The sequence below is a fragment of the Leucopleurus acutus genome (genome assembly GCF_964270905.1).
Source record: "Leucopleurus acutus genome assembly, chromosome: 1".
Taxonomy (NCBI): Eukaryota; Metazoa; Chordata; class Mammalia; order Artiodactyla; family Delphinidae; genus Leucopleurus; species Leucopleurus acutus.
This window is the reverse complement of record NC_139142.1, coordinates 92,307,470-92,329,709: the sequence shown is the minus strand read 5'-3', so window position 1 is coordinate 92,329,709 and position 22,240 is coordinate 92,307,470. Positions and strand designations below refer to the sequence as shown.

At 42.1% G+C, this 22,240-nt stretch overlaps 1 protein-coding gene across 1 annotated transcript in view; it reads right to left on the bottom strand.

The window, feature by feature from the left end:
* Positions 1-13,207, bottom strand: part of SLC27A2 (solute carrier family 27 member 2) — a 54,866-nt gene extending 41,659 nt beyond the window's left edge. The window contains exon 1 of the mRNA XM_082859141.1: positions 12,526-13,207. Coding sequence (XP_082715267.1) covers positions 12,526-13,003 — 478 coding nt within the window. The 5' untranslated portion in view covers positions 13,004-13,207. The remainder of the gene's footprint in view (positions 1-12,525) is intronic.
* Positions 13,208-22,240: the final 9,033 nt, after the last annotated feature.

The following is a 22,240-nucleotide window of genomic DNA, read 5'->3' as shown; positions in this document are numbered from 1 at the left end:
TCTTTAGGATTCTCTATGTATAGTATCATGTCATCTGCTAACAATGACAGTTTTACTTCTTCTTTTCCAATTTGTATTCCTTTTATTTCTTTTTCTTCTCTGATTGCCGTGGCTAGGGCTTCCAAAACTATGTTGAATAATAGTGGTGAGAGTGGACATCCTTGTCTTGTTCCTGATCTGAGAGGAAATGCTTTCAGTTTTTCACCATTGAGAATGATGTTTGCTGTGGGTTTGTCGTAGATGGCCTTTATTATGTTGAGGTAGGTTCCCTCTATGCCCACTTGCTGGAGAGTTTTTATCATAAATTGGTGTTGAATTTGGTCAAAAGCTTTTTCTGCATCTATTGAGATGATCATATGGTTTTTATTCTTCAATTTGTTAATATCGTGTATCACATTGACTGATTTGTGTATACTGAAGAATCCGTGCATTTCTGGGATAAAACCCACTTGATCATGTTGTATGATCCTTTTAATGTGTTGTTGGATTCTGTTTGCTAGTATTTTGTTGAGGACTTTTGCATCTATATTCATCAGTGATACTGGTCTGTAATTTTCTTTTTTTTTTAGTATCTTTGTCTGGTTTTGGTATCAGGGTGATGGTGGCCTCATAGAATGAGTTTGGGAGTGTTCCTTCCTTGCAACTTTTTGGAAGAGTTTGAGAAGGATGGGGTTAGCTCTGCTCTAAATGTTTGATAGAATTTGCCTGTGCACCCATCTGGTCCTGGACTTTTGTTTGTTGGAAGATTTTTAACCACAGTTTCAATTTCATTACTTGTGATTTGTCTATTCATATTTTCTATTTCTTCCTGGTTCAGTCTTGGAAGGTTATACCTTTGTAAGAATTTGTCCATTTCTTCCAGGTCGTCCATTTTATTGGCATAGAGTTGCTTGTAGTCGTCTCTTAGGATGCTTTGTATTTCTGTGGTGTCTGTTGTAACTTCTCCTTTTTCATTTCTAATTTTATTGATTTGAGTCCTCTCCCTCTTTTTCTTGATGAGTCTGGCTAATGGTTTATCAATTTTGTTTATCTTCTCATAGAACCAGCTTTTAGTTTTATTGATCTTTGCTATTGTTTTCTTTGTTTCTATTTCATTTATTTCTGCTCTGATCTTTATGATTTCTTTCCTTCTGCTAACTTTGGGTTTTGTTTGTTCTTCTCTCTCTAGCTCCTTTAGGTGTAAGGCTATATTGTTTATTTGAGACTTTTTCTTGTTTCTTGAGGTAGGCTTGTATAGCTATAAACTTCCCTCTTTGAACTGCTTTTGCTGCATCCCATAGGTTTTGGATTGTTGTGTTTTCATTGTCATTTTTCGCTAGGTATTTTTTGATTTCCTCTTTTATTTCTTCCGTGATCTCTTGGTTATTTTAGTAACGTATTGTTTAGCCTCCATGTGTTTGTGCTTTTTACATTTTTTTCCCTGTAATTCGTTTCTAATCTCATAGCATTGTGGCCAGAAACGGTGCTTGATATGATATTAATTTTCTTAAATTTACTGAGGCTTAATTTGTTACCCAAGATGTGATCTATCTTGGAGAATGTTCCATGCGCACTTGAGAAGGAAGTGTAATCTGCTGTTTTTTGATGGAATGTCCTATAAATATCAATTAAATCTATCTGACCTATTGTGTCATTTAAAGCTTCTGTTTTCTTATTTATTTTCATTTTGGATGATCTGTCCATTGGTGTAAGTGAGGTTTAAAGTCCTCCACTATTATTCTGTTACTGTCCATTTCCTCTTTTACAGCTGTTAGCAGTTGCCTTATGTATTGAGGTGCTCCCATGTTGGGTGCATATATGTTTATAATTGTTATATCTACTTCTTGGATTGATCCCTTGATCATAATGTAGTGTCCTTCCTTGTCTCTTGTAACATTCTTTATTTTCAAGTCTATTTTTTCTGATATGAGTATTGCTGCTCCAGGTTTCTTTTGATTTCCTTTTGCATGGAATGTCTTTTTCCATCCCCTCACTTTCAGTCTGTATGTGTCCCTAGATCTGAAGTGAGTCTCTTGTAGACAGCATATAGATTGGTCTTGTTTTTGCATCCATTCAGCAAGCCTGCATCTTTTGGTTGGAGCATTTAATATATTCATATTTAAGGCAATTATTGATAAGTATGTTCCTATCCCCATTTTCTTAATTGTTTTGGGTTTGTTTTTGTAGGTCCTTTTCTTCTCTTGTGTTTCTCACTTACAGAAATTCCTTTAGCATTTTCTGTAGAGCTGGATTGGTGGTGCTGAATTCTCTTTGCTCTTGCTTGTCTGTAAAGCTTTTGATTTCTCCATCGAATCTGAATGAGATCCTTGCTGGGTAGAGTAATCTTGGTTGTAGGTTCTTCCCTTTCATCACTTTAAGTATATCATGCCACTCCCTTGTGGCTTGTGGAGTTTCTGTTGAGACATCAGCTGTTAACCTTATGGGAGTTCCCTTGTGTGTTATTTGCCGTTTTTTCCTTGCTGCTTTCAATAATTTTTCTTTGTCTTTAATTTTTGCCAGTTTGATTACTATGTGTCTCGGTGTGTTTCTCCTTGGGTTTGTCCTGTACGGGGCTTGCTGCACTTCCTGCACTTGGGTGGCTATTTCCTTTCCCATGTTAGGGAAGTTTTCAACTATAATCTCTGCACATATTTTCTCTGGTCCTTTCTCCTTCTGGGACCCCTATAATGCGAATGTTGTTGCACTTAATGTTGTCCCAGAGGTCTCTTAGGCTCTCTCATTTCTTTTCATTCTTTTTTCTTTATTCTGTTCCGCAGCAGTGAATTCCACCATTCTGTCTTCTAGGTCACTTATCTGTTCTTCTGCCTCAGTTATTCTGCTATTGATTCCTTGTAGTGTAGTTTTCATTTCAGTTATTGTATTGTTCATCTCTGTTTGTTTGTTCTTTAATTCTTCTAGGTCTATGTTAAACATTTCTTGCATCTTCTCAATCTTTGCCTCCATTTTTTTCCCGAGGTCCTGGATCATCTTCACTATCATTATTCTGAATTCTTTTTCTGGAAGGTTGCCTGTCTCCACTTTATTTAGTTGTTTTTCTGGGGTTTTATCTTGTTCCTTCATCTGGTACATAGCCCTCTGCATTTTCATCTTGTCTGTCTTTCTGTGAATGTGGTTTTTGTTCCACAGGCTGCAGGATTGGGCTGCCTTCTTTTAGAGTTCAAAAGTTCTGGAAGCTGGTAGTCCAAGATCAGGGTACCACAAGGGTCAGGTTCTGGTGAGAGCTCTCTTCCTGGTGTACAGATAACCATCTTCTTGCTGTGTCCTTACATGGTGGAGAGAGTGGCAGGCGGATTCTTAACCACTGCACCACCAGGGAAGTCCTTACGTCAATTTATTTTCAACCTCCATCAGATCAGCTTATCCCTTTTGTTGCTCTTCTCTCCTAACTCTTCTCTCCTCTTGTATTTTGACTCCTCTGTAGTTCTTCAGTATTTTGAGAAGATCATCAAAAATATTACTGTTGTAGAAACAATAACTGGAGTGCTAATGTCCCTTGCCAATGCCTTGGTTCAGACCCTCATTATTTCCTAGCTAGATCATTGCAGTTGCCTCCTGACCGATCTCCTTGCCTCTAACCTCTCCCTGCTTCCAATATCAGTGACAGCACTCCCCAACTTCCTGTTCCTGCCCTGTTTAAAATCCTTCAATGGCTTCCTTTGTGACAGAAGCCACTCTCTATGCAGTGTGTGAGGTCCTGAGGTCCTTCACAGTCTATGGTCCCCTCCCTGACTTTTCTGATGTCATCTCCTTCTATCTACCTCTTGTCCCCTTTCCTCTAACCACACTGATCTATGGGAAGTGAGTGTACCCATAATTCTCACATCTTACTATCTTTGTCCAGGTGATTTCATCTGCACGGAATGCCCTTCAGTTCCCGGTCACTGTGAAAACTCCTGCTCATCCTTCAAGACTCAGCCTCTTTGTACTTAGCTCTATAGTGCTCCCACAGGAGCTTGCATATACTTCTATCACATGTGTTTAGTACGTAGTGTGACACGCTTCAGTTCTTTTTCTCCTGTATTTGACAGTGAAAATTTTGAGGTTAAGGGATTATAATATAATCATCTTGGCAACCCCTCCACCACTAGATAAGTTCCCAATAAATGTTTACAGTTGAAAGAATCTGCACAAAGTATTGTATTAGTCAATGTGGAAGAGACAGAGGAATAAGCTAAAGCTGTTGATTTTAAAGGATTTAGATATTGCAATACTGTGAGTTGATAAACCTCTCATAAAATAAAATGCAAAATTAAATCATTTTTGTGATAGGGGTATGCCTTGCATACAAGTAAGGGACTACAAAAGCAAATTAAAAATAAAACAAAACTTCTGTTGCTACTTAAAGAAGTAAGAAATCTTTCTCCCTCTCTCCCTTCACCTGAGACTGAGGCTACTGAGTTAAATCGTTCATAAGTTACCTGGATTATTTCTCACTCCTTCCCTCTCTCTTTCCCAACATTTATTCAACATCTATTTAAAGACTGTTCCCTATGTGCATGGTTCTAAGCACTGGATACAGCAGTGAGTAAACCAGATACTGTCCCTGTTTTCATAGAGCCCAGATCTAGTGGGGGAAGAAACAAACAAAGAAATAATCCGTTAAAATAAGGTGTCATAGGTGTCACAGGAGGGGAGGGAGGTGGTGTTTTGGAAGCATAGGGGAGGGCCACAAAGACAACCCATAGGAAGTGTTATCTAAACTGAGATCTGAAGCGTGAGCAGGAGTTGGCAAGATGAAGATCCACTGAGAGCAACTGAGCCTGTTTGTAGCTGAGGGGACAGCTTATGCAAAGACCCAGATGCAAACAGCATGGTGCCAAAGTAGCTAAAAGAGGATAAAGCTGACTGGAGTGTAGAATGGGAGGGAAAGAAGGTTGGGAGAAGAAACTGGGATGTAGGTTGGGACCAGGTTCCTGGCTTAGGTCAGGTAAATGGGTTGGAGGGGGCAAGACCAGAGGTAGGGAGACCATTTGGTAGAGCAAGCTTGTTTGCATTAAAGTAGCAGCAGAGGGTAGAGAGAAGTAGATGCATTTTAAAGATGTTTGGGAGGTAGAATAGGCTAGATTTGGTAACACTCTTGATGAGAGAAAAATTATAGGTCAAAAGGGACTTTAATTTTTTCTGTAATTTTTTAAAAGAAAATTTACTCAGGCATTAGTGATATATCAAAAATTAATAATAGTAATAGTAAAAGTAAAAGGAGATGTAATTAAGCAGGTATCATGCTTGATCACAGTTCAAGCAATTTGGCAAATTGTATCCTCTACTTCCCTCATGTTCCTACCTGGCCTTCTGCAGGCTTTTGGTTTGTGAGCCCTGACCTTTCTTAGAGGTCAGCTTATGTGAAGGAAAGGCCATTGCCCCTGCCCAACACAATTTCCCTACATGGCTTCTGGGCTGTCGGTGCAGAATTTGCATTTGGACATTGACTTGAGGTTCCAGTGGCTCGCCAGCCATGTCAGGGCATACCTCATATGTCCTATGGTAGCAGCCTTTCTTCCCTTAAACTAAATATGCTAATATTTATATAAACATATCTATACACACACATATAAACTGAAATTTGAAGGGAAATTCTGGATGTGAATGCAACTCATTAACTCTGTATTTGATATTTAGTGTCTTTTCTAAACATGATTGGGCCCCATGTTTTCTGCTTCACACGTGTATTTTTTTTGTAATTCTTACTGTAAAGTCTGCTTACTTAAGATAAAAGTGGCAATCAACAGGGACATGTAAGATCAAATAAATCTACTTGTCGCAGGTTGAGCTCCCTGGGACTCTGAGATTTGTGTGTAGGAGTGCTCTCGGGAATGACACCTGTGGGGTTGCACGGGAAGTAGACTGGATAGAGGGAGAACTTGCACTGTGCTGCAGTCACACAGTGGCCTCCCTCAATTGATCCTACAGGGACTCTGGGCCCAGAATGGCCCTTCAGGTTGTCCCAAATGAAGTGAAGTGGATTCTACCTCCGTGCCTACCCACTAACCAGTCACTGGATGCAGATTAGGGGTGGTAGTGCTTGACCTTGGGCAAAGCAGCTTTCTTGAACCAAGGGCAAGCCCTGGAAAGGCTCTTAGCTGACAGCTGTCAGCTACCAATGCTTTCAGCAGCTGAGGAATGAGTACCTCAGTCCTGGAGTGGGGATTTGGGCAGCATATCACAGCTTCCACCACAACTTGCATTCTTAGTGATAAAAGATTTACAAATTTCATTTGTGGAGAAAGATTTGTATAGTAGCTTTACATACATCACCTCGCATAATTTTCACAATGACCCTGTGTTATAGGTGATGGTAACCCTGTTTTTACAAACGAGGACAGAAGCTCAGTGAGTCTATGTATGGAAGGTTATATACAAAATGAAAAGAATTATACCAGGCTTCTGGGGTCCCACCGCCTCGTACTAGACATTCAAGTTCAAGTGTTGGTAAAGTGCCTTGATTTTTCGTAAGACACTGTCTACTTGACATGCTCAGTGCTGGTTAAAGCATGTGGATCTGCCTTTACATAGTAATATGGATAATCCCTCATTCATTTTTTGATGAAGAGCATAACCTTAAGCTTTATGAAAAGTAGGATTCAAGGAAAGTTGCCTAAAGGGTGCAGAGTGGATCTGTCACTTCTTCATTAGTCTAGGCTGAAATTATGGATGGCAATAGAACCTCAGAGAAAGCAGTACACCTTTGGATGATGGAAAATCGACTGATTATGAAATCACTGCTCCTCCTCAAAATTCATTTTGTTAAAAAGAAAAGAAAAGAAATCAGGGTAGCATAGGAATTTTCCTCCCTCACCCATAACCTTTTTTATTTTTAAGAAGGGGAAGAAGAGAAATTTCTGAGTACACAGGCCCATTCCTAGAAAGCAGGGGGAGAGGGCAGGTGGTGAGCTGAATCAGTCTTCATCATCAAAGTGGCAAGATGCTACTGGCTAAACCTGCTGCTTTTTGATAGGAAAAGCATTCAGTCTAGCAGCTTGTTCTGCTATTAGATTGCCTCACTGAATGGGTAACTGACCAAGTTAGTTAAATAAAACACCCCAGGAATGTTTACTAATAAAGTAAGATCTGAAAAGAAGGCAATGAAAGGAAATGGGTTTTGATCAGAATTTCAGGATGATGTGAAATGGTTGGTGGATGAACAAATCAGAATTGAAGACTTATCTTTTCTTCATTCAGAAAGGCAACTGAAACAAACTGGTTCTAACACAGCCCTTAGAGACTGAAAATAGTTTTCAAAATACCATTTGTAACTGTGATTTTGCATTTCTATCCCTGGCAGTTTGGAATGATAGTAATTAATAACCTAGTGTCTAGTCTTTACCTCAACAAGATGTGCTAGAACACCCTTGAAATAGAGGCATGCACACCCTCCTCTTCCCCACAACACAAAGCACCCTGAGGTCAGAAAGATGTTTAATCAAGGTTAAGTCCCACTAGGAGTAAGCAGATTTTTAACAGGGAGGTACATACTCATCTCCTATTTATATAATTATATAATTTCTTAATATTATTTTTCATTTCTCTCAGTTAAAGTGTCTTGCGTTCTAAATAGCCCTGGAATCAAGGGTAACGGCTCGTCATGAGGTTACCAGGTCATTCCAGGCCTTACATAATTATAATCATTTGATATCCATAAGCAACCAAGTCACCTGTCTACTGGTTGTGTACTTCCCTCTTTCTCAGAGGCTGTGGGAGGGTCCTTTTCAAACACTGGCCGATTACAGTCCTTATGCAGAGTAATTCAAACGCTATCCTTCTTCGGATTCAATAACATAAACAGCTGATTTAGAGTTAATTTTGTTTTTACCTCTTCACTCCCTTCTTGTTTCTAAACAAGAAAATAAACTGATAACCATTCCCAAATATGCCAGCAATGTGCTCCTTTGTTTTTGAATGGAGATGTACAACCAACCCCCTTGCCACCTTTAGCAGGGCAAGAAGAAAAATTTTAGAGAACATCTTTAAGCTAGCTCTCTCTTCAGAGCTTGGGTTACTTGGCTGGGATCCTAGCTGTTGAATATACTCTTCATTGGATGTCTGGGTTTCTGTCCTCTACCATCCTAGACACAGACTCTCCCCAGCCCATCCTGTGCTCATCACCAGCTCCCTCTCTGGCAATGAGTCCCAGAGAGAGCACCTCTCTCTTGTAGCCCTCTGCCAGAAGTAAACTGGGAGGTAAAACAAGTCTGTGGTAAGGAGAGGCTGGGCCTGGGGGAGATTGGGTCTAAATGGATTTTCTCAGATTAGGATATATTTTTATTTTTTTGACATCATTTTTCATGCCGTCATGCTCATCCCAATAGTTCTTAGACTTTGGAGAAGAAAGCCTGTTACAGCCAGCCAAAATGATGGAACTCATTAATGCCACAAACATTTACTTATTAGGGCATTATTCAAAGATATATGAGAAAACTGTAAGCCGTTGAGACAAAGTGCATTGAAGCAACACATCTAAGTTACTCCTTGGGCAGCCCAGAAAGAGGAATGGAGACAGGATATCTCTATGCCCTGATCCTTGAATAAGTTTGCACTAGAAAATTATCTCATTGCGTGGAAGTGAGGCCACTGCTGTTGGCCATTCCTTGGGTTCTCTGAGTCCCTATTTTCTCTACAGTAGAGTCTCTTCAGTAAACAGCTTAAAAATGACTATTATTTAAGTCCAGCCTGCTGTTGTCCTTACATAGTAAAACTCTTTCATGAAGCATCTCACTGGTGTTGGGGACCTGATGAAAACTGCCTCTGGACTCCTCTTGCCTAGACTTCCCCCTCTACAAGTGCATTTCCCCAGCTCTGTGTCAGTGTCCCCAAGAAGCCTTCACCCTCTGCTGTTTTTCCTCCACAGCACTCGGTAGGTCTCCCAGCATACTTATCACATTCTCCTGGGCATCACAATCATTTGTGTATATGTGGCTTAGTTCTTCTACTGGACTGTAAGATCCTTGAACTAATTCAGCTTCTCTCCCCATCCCACCATGGCAACTAGCTTGTACCTTGCGGGGACTCTCTAAATATTTCTTGATGTGATATCAAAATTGTTGTGCCATCTGCTTTTCTCCATCTAACCTCAAAAGTTTGTTTGATGAGAGTTCTCCTTGGTCCTGACACTAGTTTTAGAATGTTCTCCTGTTTTGGAACTTTCAATGATGCAACACTTTTGAAAGCTATTGGAAGCATTTTATCTTATCACATTGTTTAAAGGAGGTCCAATTTTATTTTTCACAACCCTGAAAAACCAGGTCAAAGATAATCTGGAATATTTTATAACCTCTCTGGATCTCAGTCTTGAAAGACATAGTATCTTTGTTACTAAAGCCTTGTACCAGAGTAGTGCCAGCACTGGGGGAGCTGTGCATGATTCTGTTGAGCCGTGCAATGCAGACCTGGCCAGTGAGCTGATGAATGAGTTATTCTTCCAGTAGAAGAGATAGCTTAGCGACAATCTTAATGCTAGCATAAATGGAAACAAAGCAAACTTACTATTTTGGGGGCCCTTTTGGGTGTTTAAAAAAATTTTTTTTTTACAAAACATCCTATGTTGTATGAAATTAAATATGGCTTGCTGTTTTACCCATATTCTATGTTTGGGAAGTTGCTTGAAAAACTACTGGCCCAACAAATTGGTTTCTATCAACTACAACATTATGTGGGTTTCAATAGCTGAAGGCAATTTTTCCATGTGATTACATACACGGTACCCTTCTATGGAGAAGGATCCTGAAATGTACCACAGAGGGAAGATTATATTCTCTGGGAGATGGGTGGTTCTGTTTGATTCAGGGAAGTGTTTGTGAGTCTTTGGTTTTCTCTAAGTATAGTAAGTTCTGATGAAAAATTGGGTACTGAAATGCCTGATAAGGTTGAGCCCTGTTAAACTTTGTGAAGAGTCCCCCAAATTCATGACAAGTAGATCAGTCTTCATCATAAATACCACTGTGCCGGTCCTTTATCTACACTCCAGAATTTGACAGATAGCTGAAACTCAAGAGCTCTTACTAGCCCATGAGCCCTGAGGCTGAAATTCGAAGTAAAGAATCAAACCCTGTTGAACTGTCACCCCTCCAACATTTCTAAATCTTTTCATCTTTCTGTACCATGTTCAGATGGTGTAATAGAATATAAAAAGTGTCCTAGAAGTGAGAAGAAAATTGGGTTCTGTCCTCAGCTCTCTCTGACCCTAGGGAATTGATACCACCCCTCTGGGCCTTTGTTCATTCAACTATTAAACAAGTGGGAACTAGACTGATTGTTTCTCAAAGTCTAGTCCTTAGATGATTTGCTTCAAAATCATCTAGGGGTGGCATGGGGCTTGCTATAAAAATACACTTTCCTGGGCCCCACTACAGTCCTGCGAATCAGTGTTTTGGGGGGATGAGGCTCTGGAATCCTTTTTTTTTTTTTTAAATAAGCTTCCCAGGTGATTCTTACGCTCATTAAAGTGACTCTTCTAAACTTTTTATTGCAGTATAACACACTCGTTAAGAGTTGGAGGATTATAAAATTAGAATATCTCTAAGATCCTTTCCAACTTTAAAGAATTCTAAGAATCAGTCCATTCAACACATTTACGCATGGGCACATTTATTAACAAGCATGCAACTTTGGACTCTGTTACCCCCTTTGCAGATCAGAGTTGCAGATCAGAGTGTAATTCTGCATGCTGTGTAATGGTCTCTCAGTGATTTGGAAAAACAGAATGTTTTTCAAATGTGTGGCCTCTCTCAAAGGTCAGTTTACTGTAGAGAGTGCCGTTCAAATTTGATCTGAATGTCAGAATTTCATTATACTTTCCATGTACACTGACCAAAGCATAATACTCAATGACAGAAGACTGTTGCCTGGGCGGGAAAGGAGATATCTGGCTGTATTTCTGATTTGATTACAGAACCAAACTCTATTATAGTCATTTAAATCCAAGCTTCTTTGTCAATAAAACTCCCAGTCTTTGACCTCCCTCACAGAGGGCCTGGGATAATATGCAGGTAAAAAGTATTTAAATTCCTCCTGAAGTGGTACACAGATCACTGTGCTAATGACTTTCCTCTGAATCAACTGGTAAAGTAATAGGCTTAAGAGTCTTCCAGTTACTAAATAGTGAAGTTGTCTCTTTTCCCAGGCAACTAGAAATTGTTGGGAATTTTCTAGGAAAAGCCATCCCCTTCAAATAATGTGGCTGCCTTTAAAATTATCCCCCTGCTTTTAAACTTTTATACAAAGCCTTCATTTTTTTTTTGGATTGTTTATTTTATGCCCTATGAAACAGGTGTGTAAGCTTCCTGGTTTCCCACAAGTGAACAGACATCTCATCTTTGTGTGATACTAGGTGAACTCCTTAGCTTGCTTCAGTTTCCTCAGCTATGAAATGAAGGGGGAGAGCAGATGGATGCTTAGTCTCTTCCAGCTCTGACACTTTCCATTCATGTAGAGGAAGGTAGCGTAACGTAGGGAAAGTCATGGGCTTTGAAACTGGACAGACTTAGGTCGGAATTTTAAGTTTCCTCAGTTGTACGGCAGAGGGTAATGATATGTTAGTTCTCAGGGTTATAAAAGCATGTGGGATAGGGCTTGGCACAGAAAGACATTCCAGAAAGGTGAGGCTTCCTGGCTCCCTATTCCTCCATGGCTTTTCGCCTGCACCTGGTTAGGCCTCCTCTTACTGATAGAGTGAGAAGCAACCCCCTGGTCCTTATTCAAGTGCAGGGACAAGATTTCTGGGAAGGGAAACCCAGCAGTCCTGTGGGTAACAGGTTCTTGGTTTCTTCCTGAACTGGTGACCACTGGGGCATGAAGTTACCACTTTGGGTCTGGTTGAAATGTGGCAGAAGGTAACTACAGAACCAAAGGTCACTGTTGCTATAGATGTAATGGGGGGTCACCAGAGCCCGCAGCAGGTAACGAAAGTCTTCTCCCTGGGGAGTAGGTGGGGTCACCTTCTCTCTGCCGTGAGAATCCAGGGAGGCTAACAGCATTTGAGAGTTGGAAGCAGCCTTGAAGACCATTAGAGAGGAGGAAACCAAGATACAGGGAGGGAAAGTGACTTTCCCATGATCACACAGCCAATCAAGCAGCAGAGGTGAGAACAGTCTCTCTGGATCCTCCGGAATTCACACTCACGACCCTCTTCATTTCAACGCAGATGTTGTCAGCCCTGGTTAAGAGCTTGGATTCTGGAGGTAGATAGATCTGGTTAACCTCCTCCTCTCAATTCTGTTATCTGGGGCATAAGGCTCCACCTCTCTGGCCTGAGCGGTCTCAACTATAAAGTCAACCCTACCCGTGTGAGCATTCACAGCAACACTGTATGTGTAAGTGCTTAACAAAGGGTCTGGCACAGTCAGCTTCCACGACAGAAGGTTCTAATGATCATTAATTGGCGTTTTCAGGAAGGGCTGCCATCCCTTCCCTCTACACCTGCAGTTCCGAGCCGAACCCCACCCTCTCCTAACCCCTACGCCGCCACGCTGCAGCGGGCTCGTCAAGGCGCGGAGGAGCCCGGTGCCAGGGCGTGGCGGTCCCCAGGCTCACCTGGCGAGGCCAGGAGCACCTTCGCCCCGCAGCACTGGAAGCAGTGCAGCAGGGACTTGCCGCGGATGTTACAGTTGAGGCACGCCATGGCACAGCCCAGCTTGGCCAGCCCCAGCCACAGCCATACGTAGGCCGGTTCGTTGCCCAGGAATATCGCCACGCACTCTCCCTGCCGGAGGCCGAGGCGGTCGCGCAGCGCCCTCGCCACTTGGTTGCTGCGTCGGTCCACCTGCACGTAGCTGAGCGTCTGGTCGCGGAAGATCAGGAACGGCTTGTGCGGGCTCTGGTGTGCTCTCTCCAGAAAGGCGTGGAGGATGGTGCGCACCGGCCGGCGCTGCCCATAGCTGCGCACCTGCCGGGCCATCCTGGCCAACCGCAGGAAGTAGCTCACGTCCTGGAAGAAGTAGGGGGAGCAGAGGTTCACCAGTAGCGGCAGTAGCAGCACCCCCGCCAGGACCGCGTAGATGACGGGCAGCATGACGGCGGCCGGGGCCCCAGGTCCCTCGAGGGCAGAGGGCGCGCTTCGGGCGTGCAGCACGGCGTCGGGGCGGGCTCTGGGCGGACGACTGGCGGGCGGCACAGGGGCGCTCTGCGAGGCGGGGGCGACGGCGGAGCGCCTGGGCTGCCGGCACCGTTGCGTGCTCTCGGGCAGGTGGAGCGGTGTCTGGGCTGCCTGGGTTTCGGGGCACGACCGGCCGGCTGAGCCCGCCCCCTCGTCGGGGTGCAGCCACCTGCGCGCCAGGCCCGCCCCTGCGGTCCTCCCAAGGCGGGGAAGGCGGATCTGCGGCTCACTGGGGCCTCAGCCGCCTCTCCGCCCGAGTCTGGAGGTCTGGGGGCAAGGCTGGACTCCCCCGTGGTGTGATCTTATCAAAATGGTGACCGTAAGACACCTTAGAAGACGCTGAGAAGATTGGAGGAGATAATGCAGGCGCAGGGCTAGTGTTATTCATTGCTGCCCGAATAGAGTGCCTTATAGAGACTACAGATTGTTAATATCAATAGAGAACCTCCTAAGTGGGAGACAGCCCTATTAGTAGCGGGCACCAGGTGCCACTGCCGAATCAGAATTCCATCTCTCCTTCCTGGTCCTGGGGGCATTCCGCCTACTCTCTGTTTCTCACATTTGCTTTCCGACACCCCGCACCCCGCGGGACCCCGCCCAACCCCCAGGCTAATTGCCAGGAGGGCTCTTGTGACAAAGAATTCAGGGGTGAACAAAAGCGCCTGCGATTGCCGCCTCCCGCTCATCCCAGCCCCTGGGCAGTGAGTGAGGATGGGACGCTCCAATCCGAGACGTCCCTTCGGCCCAGCTAGCCCAGATTAAGCTTGAGGTAGGTAGCGCCACACTGCCACATGAAACCAAGTTCCGGTGAGGTTTTGATTAGTTATAGTACGTTGTTCTTTAAGTGATCTCCCCTTCCCCCCTCCTTGTATGTTGAAATTCTCAAGTATTGTCAGTCCAGTTCAATTCAGTTTACTAAGTGGCTCCGTGAGAAACTAGTACCAGAGGAAATTAAGTAAAAGTTATTGGCATTTCTCAGAAGCCATTTCTTTTTTTTAAAAAATACATCTTTATTGGAGTATAATTGCTTTACAATGGTGTGTTAGTTTCTGCTGTGCAACAAAGTGAATCAGCTATATGTATACCTATATCCCCATATCCCCTGCCTCTTGCGTCTCCCTCCCACCTTCCCTATCCCACCCCTCTAGGTGGTCACAAAGCACCGAGCTGATCTCCCTGTGCTATGCGGCTGCTTCCCACTAGCGATCTGTTTTACATTTGGTAGTGTACATATGTCCATGCCACTCTCTCACTACGTCCCAGCCTTCCCTACTGCCCCTGTGTCCTCAAGTTGGTTCAGAAGCCATTTCTTTTAGGGTGATCCTTTCTTTTAATTTCCCATAGTGCTGCTTCTATACAGAGTGAATACAGACTGCTACGGAGGAGGGTCAGGATTTAAGTAAAGCAGCGTTTTACTCTCTTCCTCCTCTGTCTTCCTGCATTCATCCGTTTTATTCTTTTGAGACAACCACAAGTAATGAATGCTTACCCCTGCCAGAAACTCTGCTAGGGGCTTCCCTGTATGATATTTTTGGAGCCTCACAATCATCTAAAGATGGCACTTTTGTGCTCATTTATAGACAGGAAAGGGACACTGAGAGAGGTGAATTAAGACAGCTAGTAAGTGATGCATGGGATTTTGGAATTGGTATCTTTTTGTTCCCAGGCCCACTCTTTACTGTAGCAACATGTTATGCTGTTCTCCTATTCTGTGGGTTTCTATCCATGTTTTCTTTTTCCTTTAGCAATTTTATTTTTTTCCCCCTTTCACGATCTCCCCTTCCCCCATTTTTGTATCCCCCTCTTTTTATCCATGGGACCTGCTCTAGCAACCCTTTCCCTTTTCCTGACTCTTTCATGGCTAATCCAGCTACTGTCCAATGACTGGTTGCGTCATTGCCCTGGAGAAGAGCCGGGGGCCTTGGTTATCCCTGAAGAGAAGGCTGTAGTGTAAAAGTAGAGGTCAGGACAGAAGCCATTCTGTAGTGCACCTCTTTTTTCATGTTGAAGCTAGAGCCAGGCCTCCTTTTCCATCCCAAAGCCACCTGGTCCCTTCATGGCTAATCACTTCAGTGTAGCCTCCTAGACCTCTCTTGTGTTCTTCTTAAGCAGCTACTCTTTCCCCAGAGTCCTTGATTGCCACAAATGCCCACTTTCTCCTCTCTTACTCTGAGGATCACTTTAGCCTTGTGCATCCACAGTTTTTCGGCTGCAACTGAAAGAGAACAACGCCCAAACTGGCTTAAGCAGGCACAGGAGTTTGAGACTCAGAGTCCAGGGGTAGAATAGGCTTCAGGTAAGCCAGTTTCCCTTTCTCCATTTCTCTGCTTCGCCTCCTCTGTTCTCAGGCTGATTCTCCCATCATGGTCCAAAGATGGCTGCCAAGCCCTTAGGGGTACCTGCTTCCGGTGTCGACTTCAGACAGAAATGTGAGATTCTTTTCCATAAGAGGAAAAAAAAAAAAAAAAAAAAAAGGAAGGAAAGAAAAAGAAGAAAGAAAGCCCTTACTGGGTTATGTGCCTGTCTTTGTGGGCTGGGGGGAGAGAAATGCTGATTGGTTTAAGCCAATCAGGGCTCACCTATGGAACTGGGGGTACAGTCAATCCCACCTATACCATACTATGGAAAAATCAGGGTCTTATTAAAAAGGAAGTGGGGAGAAGAAATGAATTTGGGGAAACAGTTAGCTAACTTTTTTCCCCAATGATTCCAGCTTCCAGCCTGGGTTCCACTTTGTGCTCTACCACCAGCCTCATAGTCTTCATGGAAATTTTGCTATCATCATCTCGCCAATGCTCAGTTATCTTCAGTGACCCCCTCATTGCTTCCCATCCTCTTCCACTCATAGCGTCTATAGACAATTGTCATATTTGTACAGCATACTAGAACACATCTGGGCTGGAGCTGATCAGATGCCCTGGATCCTGCCTGGCTCTCTTGAGGAGGGAGAAGATTGGTAGCTTAGCACATTGGTTACCCATTCTAGAAACATCTGCTGGGAAGCTCTGGTTTATAAAATGAAGTTCAAACTTTAATTTCTGGCTCTTCTGATGCTGACTTGAACTTTCACTGCACTCAGTTAACAAATATTTATTGAGTTGCTACTATGAACCGAACATCATGAGGCACTAAGTATTTCAAAATGGATGAAAACGTAATTGCAACTACTCCTTTTCAAGAACACTTTGTTTTGAAGAGTCTGGCCTACACCCTCCTAAAAATGCCCTGCATATTCCTCTTTGTATGACTTTGTTCTTGCCTATTTCCATCCCTGAACTCTCCACCCCTCTAAGTCCCAACTCTTTAAGGCAGTGGTTCACAGATTCCTGGTTTTCTCAGTCCAGTAGCATTTCAAAGTAAAGTACCAACTTAAAAAATTTTCCAGTAAAATCAGCTGCCCCTAGCCAACTACAGTCTGTTTTTATTACTATTTCATAAAAGAATGACATTTCAGCATTAAAAAGGAAAGTATAATATCTCTTATATGTGGAATCTAAAAAAATGGTACAAATGAACTTATTTATAAAACAGAAATAGAGTCACAGATGTAGAAAACAAACTTATGGTTACTGGGGAGGAGGGGAGGAGGATAAATTGGGAGACTGGGACTGACATATACACATGTACATATATAAAATAGATAACCAATAAGGACCTACTGTATAATACAGGGAATGCTTCTCAATACTCTGTAACGACCTATATGGGAAAAGAATCTAAAAAAAGAGTGGATGTATGTATATGTATAACTGATTCACTTTGCTGTACACCTGAAACTAACACAACATTGTAAATCAACTATATTCCAATAAAAATTATAAAAAAAGAAAGTATAACTGAACCGTACACTTAAAAATGGTTAAAATGGTTAATTTTATGTTATGTATATTTCACCACAAAAATATACACACCAAAAAAGGAAAAATACACACAAAAAGGAAAGTATAGTCCTTTTCGAGGAAGGATGAAGACAACATTATACCAACATATAAAAAAGATAGAAATTAAAATAGTTTTGAATGCAGAAAAAATACAACTTTTATTGGTTTATTATCCATAGATATTATTTCTATGTAAGTTTGAATGTTTAGAAATATAAATTCAGTAGTGAAGCATGAATTGAACCAAACCTCTTGGACTTCGATGTAACTCAAGATTGTTTTATCACTGAGGTCTCAAATGTGGAGCTCCCTTACCTCACACCCTTAGTGAAGCTGCCTAGTCCCGTCTGCTCCCATGCCCCCACAGCCACTGAGCCTACCTGTTACCTTCATCAAGATTCTAGTGCCTTTCTGACCAGTCACTTCAGCCTCCTAGACTCCTTGTTTCCTTAAACTTTCTACCCAGAACACTAGGTTACCGCAAGTGCCCACTCTCTTCTGACCCATTCTGAGGCACTGCAGGAGGAGTTCAGGAGACACATGTGATAACTGGAGCGCACGTTGACACCTGCTAGCCTGGGTCAGGACTTCTCTGATGCTTCACCCCAATTCGTTCATGTCTGCTGGTGTCTTAGGGAAAGCCTCCCGGTGGCAGTTCCTAACTCCCTTCTATGTCCCCAATCCCAACCTCAAATGCTCTATAAAAGCAGGTGGTCTCTCCTCCTACTTTATGGGCATCAAAATTACCTGGAGAACATGCTAAAACACAGCTTGCTAAGCCCCACCTGGATAATTTCTGATTCTGTAAGTCTTGGGTGGGGCCAGAGAATTCACATTTCTAAGAAGTTACCAGAAAATGCTGTAGCTGTTGGTCCAGGGACTATACTTTGGGAATGATTGATTTAACCCAATGGTTTCCCAGCTGCTCAGCAGAGCCTGAGGACTTCTGAGGAGCCACTGAGGAAAATTCATTGCAGAGCATGGGAAGGGGACTCTGGGACCCAACCCAGCTCCAATCAGAGGAGCTCTATGTATATGTCTTTTACATATTGGACTATCATGTAGACTTCACATGAAAAGAGTGCTCCTATAACCTTTTCTTCTAAATACTCCAGCCTGTGTGGATCTATCCCTTGTACTGGACTTATAAACCTACCACACAGCTTGGTTGTTGATTATTTCATGACTGTTAGTTTTGCCTTCCCAATTAGGATTCAGTTTCCTGGAATGAAGTAATGGAGCATGAGCCTTGAAGTCAGAGGACCTGGGTTCAAGTCTTCGTCTGTCATGTATTGGCTGAGGACGCTTAGGTAAGTTACCTGAACTCTCATAGCACCTTGTATTAATTTTGTAGGCCTTGAGACACCTAATGCACAGGGACTATTGTCAACAAAAGATGTGTAGGTTATGAAGCCTGTTGCTTATGTAACGTTACTTAGTACAGATAGGAAGTGTGTGTGACCAATCCATTCAGTGGTTTATAGGAAGATTCATCTCTGACTGTGTTGTCTGCCATGAATCAAATTGTATTTCTTGAAATGTGGGTGCCTGCTATCCTGTTGAATGCCTAATGTAGTAGCATTCAGGTACAGATGTACAGGCTGTGTAGGGAAAATGTAAGAGTCTGGTGAAGATGGAATATACTGAGGTTAGCCTTTCTTTTGGAGAATGAAGGAAAGGAGAGACTGAAAACAATTGGTTGTTGGTTTTAGAGATGAGGGAGTAGGGCTCCCCTTTTTTTTTTTTTTGCATCCCAGTGATGCTTACTAACTACACAATCAAGACAAAATACAATTTGAGAAAAAGGCATTTGTTCTCATTAGTTCTAATCAGAATGCCTTTGATTTGGTGTTGAATTCTAACTGAGGGAAAATCCTAGTGAATCATTATTGCTTCTAGTGCTAACATGCGTGCTTCATAAAATTTGGTTTCAACCCTCTCTGTCCTCTTTCAGTATCCCACGACAACCTCCAGTTCCCTGTCCCAGTCACAATGCACTCTTTTCCATTCCTGAATGTGTGGGTTACTTCTTTACCCCTTTGCCCTTCTCTTGTCTTGTAATATCATCTTCTTGCCTACTTCTTCTTCTTCTTCTTTTTTTTTTTTTTGGTGGTACACGGGCCTCTCCCTGTTGTGGCCTCTCCCATTGTGGAACACAGGCTCCGGATGCGCAGGCTCAGTGGCCATGGCTCACGGGCCCAGCCACTCCGGGGCACGAACCTGTGTCCCCTGCATCGGCAGGTGGACTCTCACCCACTGCGCCACCAGGGAAGCCCTTGCCTACTTCTTAAATGTAAAAATTTCTTAGGGTGTGTCTTTACCTTTCTTCTCTCTGTCTCCTTCTCTCTAGGTAGCCTCATCTATTCCTATTGATGCTGAGGAATCCCAAGTCTAAATATTCAGCCCTCACCTTCCCCTGAGTTCCACATCTGATTTGTTATGGTGTACTGAATACCTCCATATGAATTCATTTATTTAGTCATTGACTTATTAATTTATTCATTTAGCATTTATTTAAGGTACACTAGATGAACACTACTTCACAGTGAAGCAGATAGGGCAGATATTATTATTCTCATTTTCAGGTCAGTGAATTGAGATCCAGAGAGGTTAACCAATGTGCTGAAGGTCAGACACAGCAAGTCAGTTCAGGAGCAGGGACTATAACTTAAGTTTTCCGATTCCTATAGGCACTGGTCTATAAAGTGTTGTGGGTTGAATGGTGTTCCTGCCACAAACCCTCAGTTTTTTAATCATTTCCCCCTGCCCACTGCATGGATGCTGCTTAAAATGGTGTCTTCCATTACCTTATGGCATGTGATTATTTCCTTCTCCCTGCAGATCTTTCAGCTTTGGCTTTCTCCTTGCTCAATTACATTCCCAATTTTCTAGCTCATATTCTTTTTTTTTTCATATTCATATTTTTTATTGAAGTATAGTTGATTTACAGTGTTTCAGGTGTATAGCAAAGATTCAGTTATATGTGTGTGTATATATATACTCTTTTTTAGATTCTTTTCCATTATAGGTTATTATCTAGCTCATATTCTTGAGATAACAAATCTGGTAGCCCAAACAAATCACCCGTGTACATGATTGTGTAGAATTCTTAAAGCAAATATCCATAGGCTGCTGTCCAGCCTATAGATGACTGCAACTGAATGAGGTGCACAGTCTTGGTCCAATCAGCTATGTGTATTCGTGGAGATGTATGGAGGGGGGGAGAGGGAGGGGGTGGAGTCTCCCAGTTCAAAACATGGTGACTGTACAAGATACTCCGTTGTGGAGACTTGGCAGTTTTCCGCTAAAGGGACTATGGGCATGTTAAAACACATTAATTGGCTTGTCTTATCTTTCTCTTCTGTTTATTTCAGATTATAATGTCTCCACTGAGTTTTCTCTGGCTACTATACACAGCAGTCATGGATAACTAGTTTCTGTTCACTAATAAATAATAATTTATAATTGCCATACTTATGTGGCAAGATTATTTGCGTAGATCCAAGTCTGATATCATAGTCCTTCTGTCTAAAGAACTTCTCCTAACATTTCTTGAACTGTAGATCTCCTGGCAATAGATTCTTTCAGCTTTTGTTTTTCTGAAAAAGTCTTTATTTAACCTTCATTTTTGAATGGTATTTTCACTGGGTAAAGAATTCTGGTATGAATAGCTTTATTCTTTTGGTACTTTCAAGATGTCACTCTGCCGTCTTCTGGTTTGCATAATTTCTAACTGCTGTGTTTCTTTTTTTTTCCTGATAATTTTTAAAAATTATTTTTATTTTAAAATAGCACAGGAGCATGGTTAAAAACCAAGAACAATAAAAGTCAGAGTGGAAAACCATGCAAAGTAAATGCTCCTCCCTTCTGAACCCCAGTCCCTCAGGTTCTTCTGGATGCAATTGCTGTTAGCAGTGACTTGGTGACATATGTAAATTTTGTTCAGAGTCTTCAAAGATGAAAGAATGTACCTTCTATTCAAGAGAGTAGTCCATAATGAATTTAAGTTACATCAATTAGTAGGAATGACTGAAAGAGTAGAAATTACCATGAATGGCAAGTAGAAGAGTATGGATTTTCTTTGAAAGATTTTTGAACAGAAAACTGTTAGACCTGATCACAGAAATGTGCTGGAAATATTGCAGGGAGGAGACAGAAGTAGACAGTTGAGATGAGTCCAAGGCAGTTTATTGAAGCCTCTGCATTTGCTTAGAATTTTCTGTTAAGGCATTGGCACAAAACTTATGTTAATAATTAAGCTTCCAATTATGAACACTAACTTTATGCCAGACCCTGTGTTGAGTGCTTGTGTATCTTTTAATGTAGTCTTCCCAATGGCCCTCCAGAGTATACATCGTTATCTCTGGTTGATAGATAGGAAAACTGAAAACAACTGGTCAATGACATATTCAGGATGGAATTAAGGTTTGTCTTCCTCCAAAGACTATGCAAGTGAACTCCTGCATGAATATGCCTTCCTAGTTGCAAGGCATGCTTCCATCCTCCCTTTTTCTTACTGTCCAGTGATCTGTGCCTACACTTCTTGCTCCTCAGAGATAGCTGTCAAGATCTACAATCCGTACAATGGGTATCAAGTAGGAAGGACCATGACTGCTTTATTTCTTATCTTTGTTTTTTTGTATATCATTTATTTTTTTCTGGCTATATACAAGATTTTCACTTTATCTTTGGTTTTCAGCAGACTAGGGGTGTGTGTGTGTGTGTGGTGTTTAATTTGTCTTGTTCAGGGGTCTATGAAAATCTGATGTATAGTTTGATGTCTTTCATAATTTTGGAAAAATTTTGGTTACTATCTCTTAAATATTTCTTCTGCCAATTATTCTCTCTCTTTCCCCTCTATGGCTCCAAATATTCATATATTGGGCCATTTGACATTTTTGAACAGTTTTTGGATGCACAGTTTTTATTCACTCTTTCTTTTTTTGAATTGTGTTTATTTTTTTATATAGCAGGTTCTTATTAGTCATCAATTTTATACACATCAGTGTATACATGTTAATCCCAATCGCCCAATTCATCACGCCACCGCCCCCCTCACTGCCACTTTCCCCCCTTGGTGTCCATACGTTTGTTCTCTACATCTGTGTCTCTATTTCTGCTCTGAAACCAGTTCATCTGTACCATTTTTCTAGGTTCCACATATATGTGTTAAAATATGATATTTGTTTTTCTCTTTCTGACTTACTTCACTCTGTATGACAGTCTCTAGATCCGTCCACGTCTCTGCAAATGACCCAATTTCCTTCCTTTT